This window comes from Pomacea canaliculata, linkage group LG14 (genome assembly GCF_003073045.1).
Source record: "Pomacea canaliculata isolate SZHN2017 linkage group LG14, ASM307304v1, whole genome shotgun sequence".
Lineage (NCBI taxonomy): Eukaryota > Metazoa > Mollusca > Gastropoda > Architaenioglossa > Ampullariidae > Pomacea > Pomacea canaliculata.
Window position 1 is genome coordinate 3,515,004 of NC_037603.1, and position 19,267 is coordinate 3,534,270.

Genomic DNA, 19,267 nt, shown 5'->3' on the forward strand with positions numbered 1-19,267 from the left:
ACACTTAACGTAGTTAATTAGTTTTAAATTAAATTTTATCATAGAAGACATACAGTACAGATATTTTACGTTTTATGTTGCGAATACAACAACAACAAAACGCATTGTTTAATCGCAAAGATTGTTCTAAACGCAGACCCATAAACTCAAAGATATGCCATGAAATTTTTTTTTAAAAAAGATCGATTATCTCCCTTTCTTCACACGCCACATTCGTGCAGCAAAATGGCGGACCGCCAGGGCAAAAGCGGCTCCAAAAATAAGGTAACGCACATAACTTTTTGTACTAGTAGAAATCATTGCTCAGTTGTGTGGTTTTTGGTAATATCTCTTTCAAAATAACAACAGTTACTGACAGGTTAACCAACAGTGATCACTTAACTGGCACAGATATTAATGCAAATAATAGGTGTCACCGATAATGAAATTGCAAGAACATGTTTTTATTGTTAACTTACGCTAGTTACCGATTTGCACGTTTCTTCGTGGATATAAACTATTTGAAGTTTTAATATGGTTCAGTTGCAATCCTACGAAATATTAACGTCAATTGTAAGTTTGGTTGAAATATTCAACTATAGCAGACTTGCAGATGATCAAGAGCTTCGGTATACTGTGGAATCTAGTACTTTGTAGTAGTTTGCTTTAGATCATGTACACCCGTATTTGCAAATAAATAAAATATGTTCATGATTTTATTAAGTGGAAAATAGATAACTCACTAATAATATTAAAATTTCTAGTACGCAGCATTTTTTATCAACGTAACCAAAACATCTTGTGCTAAAGCGACAGGAGAGTAGGCAGTTTATTGGATTAACATCCTTAAGATCCACTAACATTTTAAAACAGTAGTCAGCAACCAAGACCATTATTGCATAATCCAGGAGATAATTTTGTTTTTGTAGTCATCCATAGTTACTACTTTCATATGGATGAGAAACAACACAGCAGAATAGCTGTTTTGAATTACTGTATCTGTATCTATGCTGAAGTAAATGCTATAATGCTATTTCACTACCTTAGCTTTTCTGAAATACTTTAGTTGACACAATGTGATATATAGATATTTTTTTCATTCTGCAGGAGTCAGGAATAAAAGGATTTGAGTTGAATCCAGGAAAAAAGATTATGTCTAAGAAAGAACAAGAGGAACTTAAGAAAAAGGTAATCAGTAGAAAAAGTTTTCTAAAATTAAAAGCAAAATACTTCATCTTTATCATTATATGTCAGTATTTTCAGTTATTCATTGATAATCTTTTAGACAAATAAATGGAGAATATTTTTTTAGTTACTTATTAGATGATTTTGTCATACAATTTGTTTTTGTGGTGTGGAAGGTGCTTCATACTACGTTTTTTAATACAAATTTTGTACAGCAGGATGAAGAAGCAGCAGCTATGGTATATGAAGAATTTGTTGCCTCTTTTGAAGACTCTCAAAAGCTGGCTAAAGCTTGGGTCAAAGGAGGCGTGGTTAATCCAGGAGAAAAGTCAAGTAAGATTTGAATATGATGACTGTTAGCATATTTCCCATAAGCATGTAATATTTGAGGTTTTTAGACCTCCGGCTAAAAACTGTGTTGTGTTCTAAATTCTTTGCCTTCCTGGCTCGGAGGTGACTGCTCACCAGCTCCTTTTGTCTTTGCCCATAAATTTTCATCACATTTTGTGTCTTCTATTAATCTTTGTTTCTATCACATTGTTTACTATCTTCTGGATTGTTTTTCTATGTCTGTGCCATGTTGCTTCCTCCTTGATTGACAAGTAGTCTTTATTGGCACATCTGTGGCATCTGGCCACTGCTTTGCTTTGGGATCCTTGTGTCAGCCCCACAGATCTCTTTTCAGCAATGCATGAATTGATTTTGACTGTTTATGCAACTGCTTTGCCACTTATTTTTATTCAAGCTGGTGTTGACATGTCTCTGCCACCACTGTAATCTGTGGTACCACTCAAAGTCCTGGGTTTTTACACACAATGACTGTTTCATATTTTCTGCTTGTTCCTTTTGCTACCTTAAACTGTCTGCACAATTTGTCTGCCAGTCCTTTCTGAATGCTGAGCTTCATTCTTCATGTGCAAGTTTTTCTATCTTGTTTTTATTGCTATTGAATTTGCCTCTGTCAGTTTGTGTGCTAACAAATATTGCGCTGTGTTATATGAATTTTTATCTTTTTGCATTTGGCTTTCTTTTGTAAAGTGCATTGAGCCTTCTGTTGAGTGTGGAAATGCATTATAAATATTCAATTAGTTATTATCTTTGCCTTTTGATTTTGAATTGCCAGTTTTGTGCTCAAAATACTGTTTGCTTGAAATATTCACTGGAAAGCACCATGCTGTCCACAGAAGAAGAGGCCAGAGAGGAGAAAAGTCGTCTCTATCGTCCAACCTCCAAAGTGTCAGAAGTCTCATCCTCCCATTCCACCAAAGAAGCAAAGAAGGAAGAGAGAGTGCGCGAGCGAGAGTCCAGATTTGAACCAAGATCAGTAAGTACCACAAACATGCTTTGCATTTAAACATGTTTTTGGGAAGAGTTTAGAAATTGATCGTAGACTGAAACCTTGCCTCAGCTCTTTCAAGCTTATTGCTGTCCCCCATCCTCCCCCACCCCCCGTCCTGTTTATGATCAGTTTGTGTGCTACTTTTCATATGGTTGCACTACAGTTTCATTGTCAGCAAGTAATTACAACTTTTTTGTTTGCTTTTAGTGTGTCTTTGTCTTTGATTTAAAAATAATTCCTTTAAATACTTGAAAAACTTCATCTCCCTTTGAGAAGTCTTAAATCATTTCTCTATTAAAATAGCTTTGCAAGCTCTTTTATTCCCTGTGTAAAATTGTATGTATTGTATTTTAGTTATAAAACCCCCAAAACGAAAATCTTTATGTTTCTGTAAAGCCATCTGATAGCAATGTAAATGTACAGCAGTGACTGTTAAATACTTCATTGTTTTTGTCCTAAGGTCTCAAAATAAATACCTAAATATTATGTCAGAAGAGTTGGTTTTTTTTTTATTGTGCCTTTCAGAGTTCATCATCATCATCATCATCAAAGAAAAAGAAAGATGAGAAGAAGAAAAGCAATTTGGAACTGTTCAAAGAAGAACTTAAATTGTGAGTTAGCCTTACTTTTTATGTAATTTTTTTTTTTCTAGCAGTGTTGAGTGATTATGGCAACACATTTTGGTGGTTAGTTACATGACTACTACTTATATTGATATGCTTTTTGAATTCATTTTCTTATGATGTTATTATTGCTGTAGCCTTAGCTTTTTACATTTGTTTTCAGGACACCTGATTGTGTCTTAACTGATTGTTACATTCCTAAGTCTACATTAATACCTGCAATATCTCACTTTACTTTGTTGATATTTTCCAGAGCTTCTTGTATACTGATCTGTTCTGTAAGCTACTTACTTTGCTTTTCAGTTTTCATATTGCTTTACTGCTACCCAGAACAAAAGTGTTGTTAGACAGTTAAAATATCAAAAGGAGTTTCAGTTCCTTCACCAGCCCCCCCCCCCCCAAAAAAAATAAAAAGGGAGGAGACGAACGTGTACTATATGAGATGCTGTGTGTGTGCATGATTGTGTGAATGCACATGCATATGTATTTTAAGAATTCAAGAAGAACGTCAGGAACGACACAAATTGAAAAGAAATATCAGGGATGAAGGAGAAGTGGAACCCCCTCCTCCTGTAGAGCCTAGACCTTCACGGCTGGGATTGGATTTCCTAGACATGAGCGTCCCTTTCAGCAGAGGTTCAGGTGTGGTTTTTATATTAGTAGTAGACATATTGGTACAGCAGTCAGTTTACTTTGTGGTTGATTGACTACAAACAACAGCAGATGGTGGACGATGAAAGGTGATAGATCATGCCTGTCTCTTGCACTGAAAGCTGTAAGCAAAGAATAATGCAAAAAAAAATAAATGAATGCAATTAACATCCATGTGGTGGATGCTATCATATATGACCTTGCAAGGAAGAAGAAAGGAGGTTTCAGCTTGCCATGAAAAGGCTTCTTGACACTGAGTAATGGGATAGCTGATATTATTTTCTCACTTCTCGATATCATTTTGACTATGTGCAAGACAGATTGTCAGTAAAACAGGTTGTGAGGTAATGAGCATTCTATACAAGTTGGTAAGGCACCAACTGTTTACTAGGGTGTTATATTAATATTCACTTTGAATGCAATCTTACAAGCATCGAGTGTTAAGCTGTGGTCCAATTTAAGAATGGTACTTCTTTATGCTAGGGGAAAGATAAATTGTAAGATGTTTGTAATCCAAAAGCCCTTGCACAGTCTACTAACCCAATTGATCTGAAAATTCTTTTTGCGTTTGTAAAATATATATATAGCAGCTTGTTATATCTTTTCAGCACCAGTAGATCCTGGAGATGAAAACACTACTAACATTTATGTTGGCAACATTAATCCAAAGGTGAGGGCATTTGATATCAAAATTTTACATCAAAAAGTAAAATTTATGAAGATGAATTTTTTTTCTTATATAAAGTCCACAGATTTTTATCATCAAGTTTGAAATCAATCAGTTACATTTGTAGTTCATTTTCCAGACTTAATATTGTAGTTTGCAAACACCTTAGAAACTCAAACAGTGATTACTGATGGCAAAATCACGATGTTCAGACCAGTGCAATGAGAAGATGCTGATGCACTGTATAGGAAATTTCTTCACTCCATTTTCTTTCTCCTTTTTACTCTTCTCATCTCTTTTTTAAAAACATTACTCGTTGCTTTTATACGATATTGATTTGTTTTAATTTTCGTTTGCAACCACTTGAGCTGCTGTGTAGGGTAATATCAGTACAATTCTTAAGATGCTTTACTGCCTTTATCACTAGATGACAGAACAACAGCTTTGTGAGGTCTTTGGGAAGTATGGTCCTCTGGCCAGCATCAAGATCATGTGGCCACGTACAGACGAAGAGCGATCAAGGGGGAGGAACTGTGGTTTTGTGGCATTCATGAATCGCAAGGATGGTGAAAGAGCCATGAATATGTTAAGAGGTGGGTGGCCACTGCAGAAAGTGTTCTGTTGTGTTGGTATGATTGCTAGCTTAACCATTTGATGAATTTAAATTAAAAGCTGATGTTGTTTTTTACCAACAGTGTGGATTTCTAAGTTAAGCCCTTTTGTGTTAACTTAAGAGTAATTAAATGTTATTTTCCCCTACCACAACTCATTGGGTCGAACTTTGAACTGCTTTGATGCATCAGGCAAGGAAGTACAGGGATTTGAAATGAAGCTAGGATGGGGTAAGGCTGTTCCCATTCCTGCCCATCCAATCTACATTCCACCTGCCCTTGCTGAGCTCACGCAGCCTCCTCCCCCTTCTGGACTGCCTTTCAATGCGCAGCCCCAGAAAAAGCGGAAGGCTGACCGGGATAGAAACAGCTATGGTGGCATACCACTGCCAGGTCAGTTGTCCGGAGTTGACAGCATCTCAAGAGGAACAGACGAACCAGAGGAAGCGGAAAAGGTAATGATCAAGAAAAGGCGATCAGATATATTTAAAGGTTATGTGTTCTTGATAATATTATTGACAGTGCAAAGATAATTTTTAAAAAATATTGAAAGGTGCATACAAGCAGAAGCTAAAAGGGTTTAGCAGGGTTAAGTGTGTGTGTGAGAGAGAGAGAGACAAAAGCATTTGTGTACATTTATCCCTGCTTAATACTCTGGTAAATATTTGTCCATTTTAAACATTGTTCTTTAAGATGGACAAAATTTACAATTTTAGTAATTCTAGCCAGAAAATTATGTTTATTTATATAAATGGTCATATTTATATATTCTTCCAGGATGCCATAAGTCATTGTAGTGTTTTAAAAAAAAATCCAAGGCATCTTTTGCCAGATGTTAAAGTTTTGTTACTTTCTAGAACGCTACTTTATCCATTCCTGAGTAATCAGCACGTAATATGCTGCTGAAAGCTAAAAAATTTATCCCAGCAGTTTTTTTAATGTCAGATTTTATAATTTTCATATATTTCCATATTGTTTCCCCACCCCGAAATTTCCAAAAAACCCACAAATTGTCAATAATCTAGATAAATTTATCTAACATTTTTTTCATTTAAATAGAATCTATCTAAAAATATCACAAGTAAACCTTTCTCAGAAATGGAAAAAATCCCCAACTGCTTATCTGTGTAAGAGAGGTGAATGATACTAATTCAGTAAACCAGAAAAGGCGATAACACAGATGAGTGTGCTAGAGGTGGATAGTTTATGTTTAAAAAAAAAATGCCAGGTTGCTGATGTACTTTTTGTGCAGGTTCTTATCTCCCCATCCATTATGGGAATTAAAATATTTGCTGTGATTTATTGCTTTCTTTAGAATTTCAGAGTCATTACAGGATGGGAAATAGATAAATCACCATGCCATATAATCTTGCTGACTTAGGAGATGTAATATATACAGTAGTAAAAAAAATGTTTTATTAGGGAACCTCAGAATAATGTAATAATGAAACAGTTGATTAGCAGACTTCTAAAAGTGTTCTATGTGTTGATGTTAGATTTTTATATGACAACAGAATTTTTTTTTTAAATTGCATTATATTGAGGTTCAGCAGATTGTAAAAACTGTTGATAATAAGTTGTGTTTGTTGCCTTGCGTTGAGCCTCACTTATGCTCTGTTCAACTACCATTTCCGCAGACCTTAACCAATGCAGTTGTCAAAGTGGTTATCCCAACAGAAAGGTATACTTCCAAGCTTCATAGCTGTACCACATATCTTCAAGTCTGATTGCTTAAAAAAATATTTTTGTCATCAGCAAGTTTGTTATAGATAAGAGCTTGAATTTTCCAAGAACCAGGATGTCTTGTAAATTTCTTTTTGTTCCTCTTTTTTAAAAAATTTCCAAAAAATGTCTTGTAGAAGTAGCTTTTTTCTGTTGAAGTTTCTATTTGGCAAACATTTAAGAAAAGCTGAATATAAAAGGCTGTTTAAATATAAAATGAATCTAAAAAACGTTCATTAATATAATTTAAGAAGTCTGAAGCACAGAATTAAGAAGGAACATAAATCAAAATTCTTATAGCTGAAAATTTTTTAAAAAAAGGTCTTGTGTGTTGATAAGCCAGAAGTTCTTTCTGATTGAAAAGATGGGAAGTTTAGAGTTTTCAAGCTCTTATCTGAAATCCAGAAAAAAAAACCCCTCAAAGGATAGGTTAAGAGATGGGAAAAAAATTGCTTCAACCACTTTGGAAACATGGCAGCTGGGATGCTTCGATGGAAAGGAGATGCAGCAGCAACAGAAGAAGAGAACATCTAAACAATTTTAATGCCTCTGTCTTTTGTGATATTCTGTCATTCTCCTCCTTTGTTTAACAGACTTTGTATTTTTTTCCAAGTCTTACATGCAATCACTATGATGAAGGTGATTTTTTTTTTTTTTCGTGAGCTAGTTTTCAGAGTGTTTTTCAGTCATTTGCTTATCTCTGACTCTGAACGCTTCCATTTCCCAAACCAGTTATGAAACAAGAGTCTGTGAAAGATTGGTGTCATAAGTAAATTTGGATGAATGGTCTTCTTTGCATATACTGACCCAGGTTGATCCAGACATGACTGAAAAACACCAGTTGTCTGCTCTCAGCAATTTGTATTTAGCCTCTAATGTTTGTGTTTGTGCACATAAGTGAGCATGCAGTGAAAGCCTGTATGCATGTTGGGTACATGTTCTTATATAACACTTTTTTGTCAGTCGAGTGGTACTTTGTATTTTAATATATGTATGCTTACTTGTAGACCGTATAACTGCCCAAACTGATTCTTCTACTTCACTACAAAAAAAATTTATCGTGCATAGAAAGGAAATAGCAGTTAATTTCTGTTTAAAGCATGCATACTGTTCAGAATTGACTGATGTCCATTCATTTAATTTTGGAACAGAATAATGGATTATGTGTGACACTCCTCCCTTCACACACCCCCACCCCCCCCAAAAAAAAAAAAGGCTGTTCCAAGCAAAGGTTATAAGTCATTGTTGGCCATGTAGTTGATGTCACACTCATTTCTCTTTATATGATCACAAAAATAGGCTTTGGAGAGCAGATAACACCATAGTGATAGTTTTACATAAAAATGTTAAGTTTTTTGTTTCTTTTTGCCTATTTTCTTTCAATCACTGACTTACCTGTTTCTTCCTTACATCCTTTCTTCTATACAATATGGAATAAATACAAACATGGAAGAGAGTGTTAATTAGTTAACACTTGAACACTGAAGAGGAAAATGATTGAAATTTGTTTCAAGTTTGAACATGTTTACTATCAACAAGATAGGGCCTTACTTTAAGGTAAATTTGTTACAAACCATACCAAAGTCCCTACTGAAGAGATAGGCTCTTATTTATTTACAGATTACTTGATGAAAGCTATTCCTTTTTTGCAGTATAGCTGTCACAGTTAATTTGACTATTTTTTAGAAGTAAACATCTGACATATCCAGTCTGTTTCTTCCTCATACTGGCAAAATAAAATATGACCAATCAGGCATGAAGTAAATCACATTATTAATCCCTCTTGGCATATTCCATCTTTATTAACCTAATGTAGCTGTAATTTTTTTTTAAAAAGTAAGCGAGAATAAAAGTAAAAAAGCTTAAATTTAGCTCTTCCAGCATTATTTAACTGCTAGAAATCAGTTTCTGGGAAAAAAAGGTACTTAAAGCAATATTTGTGCTTGCGTGCTTTTTGCCATGTTTATGCTTTAAGAGTGGGTGCAAGTTAGATTATATGATTGAATGAGTGAAAGAAAGATTACAAAAAGCTCAGGGGAAATTCCCCAAGGGCGCAGCACTGTTGGGTTGTTGTTTTGCAGAACACAACTATGTCTCATCCATCGAATGATCGAATTTGTCGTTCGAGAGGGTCCAATGTTTGAAGCAATGATTATGAATAGAGAATTGAATAATCCACAATACAGGTAAGAGCTGTGAAATATGAATTTTTGTATTTTTCGTAGTGTAATAATTAGACTATTTCCTCTTTGTTTCTGTTTTTATAATTTCTGTTTTGGCTGAAAAAAGAGCCAACCTAAAATAAAAAAAATTATATCATGGCTTTAAAACTGTTTAATAAACTAAGTGAGATATGGGATATTTCTGCTGCAGCAGTCGTAAAAATTTGCCTTTTCTTTGTAATGTATCATTATTGGAGATCAAATCAAACTTTATTGTCTGTCCGAGCAAGTCCAAGACAAATTTTTCTTTTGTTCGCAAACCCAACAAGTTACTGTCAGTCATATAAGAGGGACTCTAAACACAAGATGTCAGTGAGGCTTACCTTATCATGAAATCTTTTGCTTTTTGTATATGGTACATGGTAACTGTTGTGCATTTATGTTTAGCGTTTGCCTAAAGACTTTTTTGGTAAATAACTTTTGTCATAGCATAACTTTTAGGCATATCATTTCTTTGTATTTAGGCAAATGAGATTTGAAGGCAAAACAGTACTGGTAAATTTAAACATAATATTATGCCAGTGATCTTGATAGGATTCCCCCACCCTCTTTTTTTTGATCATTGGAAATTGCTCATTATTGACAGTTCCATTACAGCTTCCTTCTTTAACCAATCATGGCACTGGATCACTGCTCTGGGAGTGAATAAGTAGATAAATAAAATTCTTTCCAGCATTTTAACAAGCAGTCCACTTTTTTGGATGTTAAGACTATTTGATCACACAGGCAAAGTACATAATTAGGAAAATCTTGAAATTGTATAATGATAACCTAGTTGATGGAATGCCATTGGAATGGTATGGTGAGTAGTATGGCAGACATCTGTGCTTGTGGAATACACTGTAAGCATATACAGATGTCTGTCATTTTTTTTTATTATTATTATTTCTCTTAAAGTCTCTCAGTTTTTGGTACATTTACAGTTATAAAGCAGAGACTGTAAAGTGTCAAAGTCTTGGATCAGAAAGCAATAACATTGGTAAAGGGATGCAAATCTGTGCTGGTAAAGTTTTTATCTAGCTGCTTAATAAGAAATGTCTTTGGAACTTGTTTGAATGAGGAATATATCCATATAAGACACTGAGTGTGTCTATGTAAAAGGTAGATCAAGCAGGTGGTGGTATGATAAACCTTTGATAAACTCTTCTGTTTGATAAATGAAGATATGTAAATAATTACCATGTTGCATTCATTTCGTGCAGATTCCTGTTTGAGAATCAGAGCCCTAACCATATATACTACAGATGGAAACTCTTCAGTATACTTCAGGTCTGTACTAAATATTCCAAATAAAGTTGTTGTTGCTTTTTTTTTTAAGAAAACCAAAAAGGGAGTGGGGGTTATGGTTAGGAGAAACTTTGTGCTTTCTACAAACACTTTATTTTGGCAAGGCCCCCTACACACACACACACACTTTTTTTTGTAGCCATTTGTCTCAGAAACGAAAGAGAAGTCAAAAGTGATGAAGTTCTTTTCAAGGCATTTTTGACATGTTTTGAATACCATTTAATTGGAGGCATTGCCTAAAAGAGTTGTATCTGCATTACAGGGCGATTCTCCTTATAAATGGAGAACAGAAGAATTTCGTATGTTCAAAGGTGGGTCATTATGGCGACCCCCGCCCATTAACCCTTATACACAGGGCATGCCAGATGAACTTATCAACAAGGAGGTGGAGGACACCCATAGCCTTCCTCCCAGCTTGAGCAAAAAGGGCTCTCTTACAGACAGGTAACCAAACATATTCTGACAAGTTTTGCAACCATTTTCATTTGCAAGATTTGCATTTATTTTATTTATTATATTTTATTTTTATTAGAATGTAGGCATAGCTAATTATTATGAAGATGTTTTAGAGGAAGTAGGAGTAATTGCATAACAGAGCAAAAACTAGTTAATACAGTGCTGATCCAGTCTTCTATGCAATCTTAGCACATTTTGTCACACCTGTCATCTGTGTGCTGAACTGAGCAAGCACTTTAGTCAGACTGCTATTTGATCTGCAATTGAAATTCTTAGAAATAAATCAAAGTAGCTTGATTATGGTGCAAATGCATTGTAACAATTGTATGTTGTGTGAGAAGGCCAAACAGTTTGATACAGGACTATCATTATTCTAATGGCTTACTGCAGCGGTTCTCAATCTCGGGGGCCGCGAAGGTGGTCATTTTTTTTTTTTAAAGTTTCTTATACCGGTATTAGTGAAATTAGCTTACATTGCTGGCTAAGGGGGGCATGCGGACGTACCTTTGTTCGTCAGTGGGTCGTCACAAGTAAAAGGTTGAGAACCGCTGGCTTACTGTGTTCAAGTGTCACAGCCACAAGCTTACAAAACATGTTTTTTGGTTGGATGGTGGCAAGATAATAAATCTGATCTATCAGTCACTTGTTCACCTAACTATATAAAATGTAAAAATGAATGTCACATTAGGTTAGATTATAATTATTTACATTTTGTCATGATACCTGTACCTTTTCTAATTTTCAGTCAGCGAGATAGGCTGGAAGACATGCTTAGAGAATTAACCCCAGAAAGATTGAAGGTTGGAGAGGTTATGGTTTGGTGTCTTGACCATGCAGAAGCAGCAGAAGAGATTGTGGAATGTATCAGTGAAGCTCTGTCTATCCTTCAGACGCCATTGCCTAAAAAGGTTTGTATCAAAATCTAGCTTGTATTTGTGCAAGTGCATGTCTATAAGTTTTTGTGGATGCATGCGTGTGTGGATATTTTAGTAGTCCTCTCTTTATAAAACAAAACGTTTCCACTTTGATAGCTTTAAACAGAAAATAGAAAAAGAACAAGGTTGTTGAAGTCAGAGCTATTGTTTCAGATTGCCCGTCTTTACCTCGTGTCTGACATTCTGTACAACAGCAGTGCTAAAGTTCCTAATGCCTCTTTCTTCAGAAAGTGGTAAGTTAAAAAAAAACAGCCTGGGGTTTTAATAAATCTATGAATGTGTTGACTCCAAGAATTATACACTTGGTGTGATTGTTTTTATGTTGTGGAATCTAAAAGCAAATTGGTGATGTATATTGTGTGTTTGTAATATAATGTATTGCTAGTGCATTTTTCTACTATTTCTGTGTATGCTATTGAAAAGTTTATAAAATGTGGTTTTGCTCAAGAATTATTTGCTTCTTTAATCTTTTTTTTTTCCTTTCCAGCTTCCAAATCAAGTTGTCTGACATTTTCAAGGATATTCATGAGACTTATGAAAAGATTGATGGACGACTTAAAGCTGAACAGTTCAAGGTATGCTAAAAACTTTAAGAAATATTATTCATTTTGATAATGGTACTTTTAATCTTTAAAACAATGTTTTAAATTTTTTTTTTCAAATTTAGAATTTTATTTACAAAGATAAAGGTTCTGTTGACAGCAAAAGGTTATGGCTTGTTTCCGAGCATGGGAAGACTGGGCGATCTATCCTAATGACTTCCTCATCAACCTGCAAAATATTTTTCTTGGACTTGTCTTTTCCAAAATCAGATCACAGGTAACTGTTTGACCTATATAGTGCTAAGAACATTGCTAATGTTTTAACAACCACAAAATAATTAACTTTTACATATTCACAGTTTTTCAAAAAGAACTCCATGGATATTTTATGCTTTTAAACATCTGTAGTTAAACAAGACATTCATGATGTTCGAGACATTCATGGTTAAATGTGTTTATAGAAATTAAGGTGAAACCAGGAATGATTAAAGAAAATACATTGATTTTTATCCAGTTGCATCCTTTTCCGAAGATTGAAGAAAGGTCGCCAGAGTATAAAGCAACACCAAAGTCTGAGGATTTAGATGGGGCCCCCATTGAAGATCTTGATGGAACCCCATTGGCTCTGGATCCAGCAATAACATTTGGGAAGTCAGTTTCAGAAGACATCGATGGAGATGCCCTGTCTGAGGATCTTGATGGCTTGCCATGTAAGACACAATTTCATAGACATAGGTCGTACAGTTTTTTTAGAAAGGTTCTTGTATTAAGCCAGAAGTTAAGAGTTTAATTGTAAAATGACAATTGGGAAAATAATGAAGCAATTTCTGTGTTAAAGTCAAAGATTTTAATTTTATTTTGGGGATTGAGGGCAACCAGTGAGATGAGGAAGATATGCTCACTTGGCAATTTGAAATTTTTTTTCTTTTCATTCCATGTTAGAAACATTTGTTTAAGTGGCTGGCCATTGCATTTCTTGGTATGGTAGGTTTCATCTCATCTAGACAATGAACGCTCATACATGTTTGTTTTTCTGCAGCTGATAATGTGGATTATATTGGTGTACTTTTCTGTAACATTTCGTGCGCATTGAGCGTTTCTCAAGGATTCGGATTTTGCGCGTTATAAGACTCCTTCATTCATTCATTCACATGTGCTCATTTATGTGCATGTTGCTTTTAGTGGCTCAGTCAAATGAAGACTTAGATGGACGACCAATTGGCGAGCTGCCCAAACCAGCTGCTGTTCCTGCCTTTACTCGCTCCAAGTGGGAATCTGTTGATGAGACAGAGCTTGAGGCACAAGGTGAGTTCACAGGTCTTTGCCCATGACAAGACAGATCTTGTCAGGTCAAATCTTGTTCATAACTACTCATCAGAACGTTTGACAAATTTCTCCAATGCATCTTTATGAAATATTCTACAATGTACGGAACAGAGCTTCCTTGCGTTCATGTAACAACATTTCCCAGATGCTATTTCGTGTATGCGGCCCTAAAGCAAATCCTGTACCACAGATGTTCATGGACGGAATCCTGTCTTCCTCTCTTATATCTCCTCTGGTCTGTTTAGAAGTTTGAAGCAGGTCAAGTACTTGGTATGAGGCAATGGGAATATCTGTATGTGTTGTGTGCGTATGGAATCAAACAACCTTTTGTTGTTGTTGTTCAACTGAAATTTAAATGACACCATTTGAAAGAAAATGTGAGCATTCACAGCTTAAGTTCAGTCTGTGTTGGGGAGATCACTCCACACGCCCATGAAAATGTGATAGTGCTAAAAACTTGACAGATCATGTTGTGGAGTCAGCAGTCCATGGTGTAGAACTGTACATTTATGGCTCTTCACTTCTGCATCAGCAAGATTGACCAATGACCCCTTGTGCTACTTTTGTCTTCTACAAAATCTTTGTCATATGTTACACAAGAACTTCTGGAAAATATGTTTCACTTGCCTTTCATGTGGCTAATTTCTATAGCTTGGTGGTTTATTGCATCTGTTCTAGCTTTTGGGGCTCATATATTAGGCATTTTGAGCAAGTAAAGGATAAAGCTAAAACACTGTGTTGTAAATGCAGTCAGTAAAAGGTATAAAGGACAAGTTTTGATGTAATTTCATTAATTATGTGCCATCAGCTATGACTACATCAAAGTGGGATTTGCTTGAGCAAGAGAGCGATACAGAGAAAGAGGTTGCTGCCAAGGACATTGATGAGGATATTGATGGAGCGTGAGTTTTTGTCAGTTTACGATTTTTTTTTAACAAAAATAGAAAAAAAAATGGAAAAGTTGTCTTCTCTTCATTATCGTACTTGTGATCATGTAAGCATCCACATTTCTTCTTTTGGTTAAAATTATTCTTGTTCTTGCTTGACTGCATTTGTGATCCCTGAGTTGGTGGTTAGGAGTGGTAATACATTGATGTAAATCTGTAACACTTCTCTGCTCCTGAAACTACAGTGGCAGCACACACAATACAATCCAGCCACAGTCAAAAGAGAAATGTAGGATAAAAGGGTTTTTTTTTTTTTATTTCTTCACTTGATCATCTTTTGTGTGTGTTGAAATTAGCATTAGATGAAGTTAGCTTACAGTCTCTTCATGAAGACCATTTTGCTAGTCACATGATGTAACATTTAAAAAAAAAACAGTTTCTACCACACCAACTAGGCAGGTAGGTGTGTACACCTATTGAATATCATTTAAAAGGGAAATTTTCAGAGTAAAACTCTTGCCTTCAAGTGCTCCTTCTTGTGGTTTTGTCATAAAATTGTGGAAAGTTTAATTGTTATGTCTGCCAGACTGGGAAATATAACAGCTTCTGCAGTTAAAGTCAGTAGTATAATTGAAAAGAATAGGATAAGGAGGATGCATTTTTAGAGTTGGCCTCTTCTTGATATAAAGAAATAACTGTCACCTTCAAAAATATTCCAGTTTTCTTCCTTCAGTTATTGTTTTTTTACGTCTCTAAGCTGCATTTTGGCTCTTAAGGTCATGCTATCATTGTTGATTCCGTTTTATTGTGATGCTAGCAAAAATGAAGCCTGTGCTAAATTAGTTTAAGTGACTTTTGTGTCAGAGTTGTTATCCATGTTGTAGTTGTTCGTTTTAAACAATATATTTTCTGAAAGACATCAGAGCTATTTCTTCATTGCAGTGTGCACTGTGAAAGTGTCTCTTTGTGCTGTATTTTGAGAAATGTAGCCAGTAAAGGCTTGCTTTTGTTTTCTTAGACCTTTATTTTCTTGTCATCACTTGCCATGGTGAAGTTATTTAATGTGGTCTTGTATGTCTGTGTTTTATCATTTATGTTTTTGTGTGTGTATGTGCATATTCATGTATGTAAAGTGCTTTGATCTTAGTTTTGGAATATAGTTCTTTAAAAATATTCACTGTTAGTATTATTTAATAACTGACAAAAGATGATAAAATACTGGGAATACATTCATGTTTATGTGCTTTGTTGTCTATTCATTTCTTGGGGTTTTTCTTGGGTTTTTTTTTTTTTTTTTTTTTTTTTTTTTAAGATTGGGATTGTGAATGATGAAAATGTGTGTACTTCTAGTTGAATATCCTTATGATGTGTTTAGACCACTGGTAGAAGAACCAGCTTCATTGCCCAGTGAATCCAGTGATGAAGACAGTGAGGATGGCAGCAACTCTCAGCGACAGCAGATGTCTGAAGAGCGACGGGCCAAGCTGCGAGAAATCGAGGTACTCAAGTTAGCATCAGTTTGCATATAATTAGCATTACAGACAAATAAAAATTGCTGAAGAACCATGACCAGAAACCAGTTTTATAATACTAATTGACTATGCAGTATGTATAAGAAGATTGGTTATGTGAATGTCAAGTACTTGTCTAAACATATTCAGGATTTGGTTCGTTAATAGGGATTGGAAAATATTGGTACTTAGACTTGAATGCTTCTTGAAAATATGAAATATGTGATTTGCTGGGGGAAAAAATTGTATGATGTACAGAATGTTCTTTCAATTCTAGATGAAGGTTGTAAAGTATCAAGATGACCTTGAGATGGGACGAAGATCTCGAAAATCTCACATGTCCATTTCTGAGCAAGTTGCTTACTACAGGAAGAAGCTTTTGTCAAAGGTAACCTGTAAATCAGTTTCTTATGCTGGGTTAGACCTAAAAGGATTATTTAGTTGGTGTCATCTCTGAGTGGAACAGATGAGTTGCAAACAAGATTTATGGGGGTATAAGTCATTATTCATTTGGTCAAATATCTAACTGTGGGTTGTGTGTATTAAGGAGGAGAGCTTGGATGGTATTGATTCACCTAATTCTCGTGAGGGACGCAAACGCCACAGGTCCAGGTCACCAGCTACACCTGTGCAGTCCAGATCGGTGTCTCCAAAGCGTTCAAAGAAAAATAAAAGGTAAATTTCTTAATTTTTTTTCTCTCCCTCTTGCATTAATCTGTTAAATTTGTACTATAGTAAACGTTTGAATCACTTTTAGATTGTAAACACATTTTTGTGGCATTAGTGTTGATTTTTGTGCCCTTATCTTTTTGTACAGCCCAAAGCGTTCAAAGAAGTCCAGGTCAAGGTCACGATCACCACGGGGGAAGTCTCCACACAGCCCCAGTCGCTACAGGCACAAACACAAGAGCCGCAAACACCGAGACTGAATAACAAGTTTATTGCTATACAGGTCTCAGATAACAGAGTGAATGTTGTTTCTCACTTGAAGAGAAATATTTGTTTTAACTCCCGAGCACAGTTATTAATCATCAGAACATTTCACCATCAGGTGTAACATGAAGTGGAGAACAGAAATATGTGATGGTGTGTATTTGTGTATATGTGTACATGCAAGCGCACATCTTAAAATGTAAGAGAAAGCAGTGTGTACATGGACATATATGGACAGGAGTGAATAGCTGTATACTATGAGTGTGCATGTTTTGGAAAGCTAAATAGTGTTTGTGTTTTTGAGAGAGAGAAAGAGAGGAGAGTAGATGTGGTTGTATGCAAAATATCCTTTTCACCTTACTTGTTCACAGTCCCAAGACATAAGGACTAGTGTTACACATTTGTTCAGGTGTGTGTTGGCTGCAGCTACTCCACTTTCTGGTATTATATAATTTCTTGAACGCATTGTTAAAAAGCTCAGTTATGTCCAGTCCTGGCAAAGGTGTGTACTTACGACATACCAAACACATTTCAAACATAATTTCAAAAAAAAAAAAGTGAGGAAATTTGCTCAAAAAGGACAGTTTGTTAATGTTGATAAATATCGGCCTTGCTCCACTGCTACTATGTTGCTTGTGTTTGGGTTAGCTACGACAGATTAAAGTCTATGTTATACCATTTGAGCTTACTACATTGATTTTGCTCAGATGGCATACCTAATTCCAAAACCCAGATTAATGATGACATCTGTTACGGGCAGAAGGGCTCTTACCCAAGCAGTGCAAGGATAAATGAAGTCTTTTCTGCATGAAGTGGAATACAGTGCTGTGCGATTGAACAGTTATAGAGTCCATCAGTTACTGTTAGCATATACAGGGTTGAATGCAGACCTTACCCCCACCCCCCAACTCCCGCTATCCCATGGTGTCTGTAGATTGAGTGAACCATGTGAGAATAGGCCAGAGCTGGTCGCCACCTATGTGGTCCACCCTTTTTAGAAACATGTTTGCCATATTCAAATGTGAAAAAAAAAGACTTTGGGGAAAGAGGAGAGATTACTGTAAACAATTGAGAATGATAAGTGGCATAAGTTGGTTTTCCTGCTGCCTGAACAGGCTGCTTTTCGCCTGTATAAACAAATGTAAAACAAAATTATTCGCTTTGGTTTTTTTAATATTTTTTTTTTGTAAGTTAAAAACTGCTTTTGTTTTTTTCTTGGTAATGTTTCTGAACCATTACATCTTGTTTTCTGGAATGTAAAGAATGTATGGTTGTGTGCATAAATGCATGTGTGCCAGAGCAGTTGTCTCCCAAGGAGCATGATGGTCATTTCACAAATCAGTTACCATAAAAAAATCAATAAAGATGTTTACAAGTTAAATTTCAGTTTTGCTAATCTGATCAGAAAGTGAATGGACTAAAAAGTGCCACTGTGGTTTGTCTTTTTTGGGGGGGATTTCTTCTTTCTAGATGAACCAGTTTGTTCCCTGCATTTCACTTTATTAGCAGAATTTGTAATTCATTGTACATCTGCCTGCAGAGAGGAATTTCAAATAAGTGCATGTTTGCCTCCAGAAGACCCTGCATAAAGTTTCCTAAAGCACTGTTTCAACATATCCTAGGATTAGAGCAGCTGCAACTACTTTGGGCATTAAGACTTGTGATGTTTTAAAAGAAGGTAATAACTGAACTGTCAATTCATTGAAGACTAAAATAATTTACTCTGCAATGCTAGTCTGTCAATGCTCAAAATAGTACTTTGTGCAAATTCGAACCTTTTGGCGGGAGTGGAAGTATTTGCATTTTTTTTTTCTCCATGTTCCTGTCTACACAATAATGCTGCAGGAGGTTAAACAGTAGGTCATACAGTTTTTGTCGACAAAAGTTTGTAGTGAAACAAATGGAATTCATTAATTTCCTTGACCAGTACTGGTCTTCGGGGAACTAGACGCAGATTAACAACAGAGGCCCTGTTGAGCGATGATACACCAAGTATGGTATGGCCAGTCTGAGTTTCCCCTTTGTTTGGGGTGGTGGTCTGCCTCTGTTCAATATCTTGTGCCGGGTCGCAGGCTCAGAACAGAAACGTTTGTGGCGTTATGCTACTGGATGAAGCATTTTGAATTGTAAATAACAAAAGAAACTTTCGTATGTTAAGAATTTGAAGAATTTAAATAGGCTTGACGCATTGTGGGTTATCATTGATTTTCCCCCTATCTTATCCACCATGTAGATCTGTATCCATAGCACACGAACTCAAGAATTAAATTATTGTTACTAAATCATGGCAAGCACAAAATCTGTAGTCATACAAAACAAGATTACGCAAATGTATCATATTTGAAGTGAGCCAAAATCTCATCCGCGACGCGTTTATGGAGACACGCACAC

At 35.6% G+C, this 19,267-nt stretch overlaps 1 protein-coding gene across 2 annotated transcripts; it reads left to right on the forward strand.

The window, feature by feature from the left end:
- The first annotated feature begins 208 nt into the window (after nucleotides 1-208).
- On the forward strand, nucleotides 209-18,257 carry LOC112555922 (U2 snRNP-associated SURP motif-containing protein-like). Of its 2 annotated transcripts, none has more exons than XM_025224508.1 (24): nucleotides 209-264; nucleotides 1,087-1,167; nucleotides 1,380-1,497; nucleotides 2,349-2,488; nucleotides 3,029-3,114; nucleotides 3,620-3,768; nucleotides 4,386-4,447; nucleotides 4,872-5,037; nucleotides 5,248-5,510; nucleotides 6,693-6,736; nucleotides 8,859-8,963; nucleotides 10,202-10,268; nucleotides 10,549-10,730; nucleotides 11,488-11,650; nucleotides 11,831-11,910; nucleotides 12,165-12,252; nucleotides 12,380-12,496; nucleotides 12,734-12,929; nucleotides 13,402-13,524; nucleotides 14,354-14,447; nucleotides 15,808-15,931; nucleotides 16,221-16,331; nucleotides 16,491-16,618; nucleotides 16,761-18,257. In XM_025224508.1, exons 1-24 carry the CDS (start codon nucleotides 226-228, stop codon nucleotides 16,870-16,872), a joined length of 2,838 nt encoding a protein of 945 aa, XP_025080293.1. In that variant the 5' UTR covers nucleotides 209-225; the 3' UTR covers nucleotides 16,873-18,257. The 2 variants fall into 2 exon arrangements, with proteins under 2 accessions (XP_025080293.1, XP_025080294.1); XM_025224509.1 differs by having other exon boundaries at nucleotides 1,383-1,497.
- Nucleotides 18,258-19,267: the final 1,010 nt, after the last annotated feature.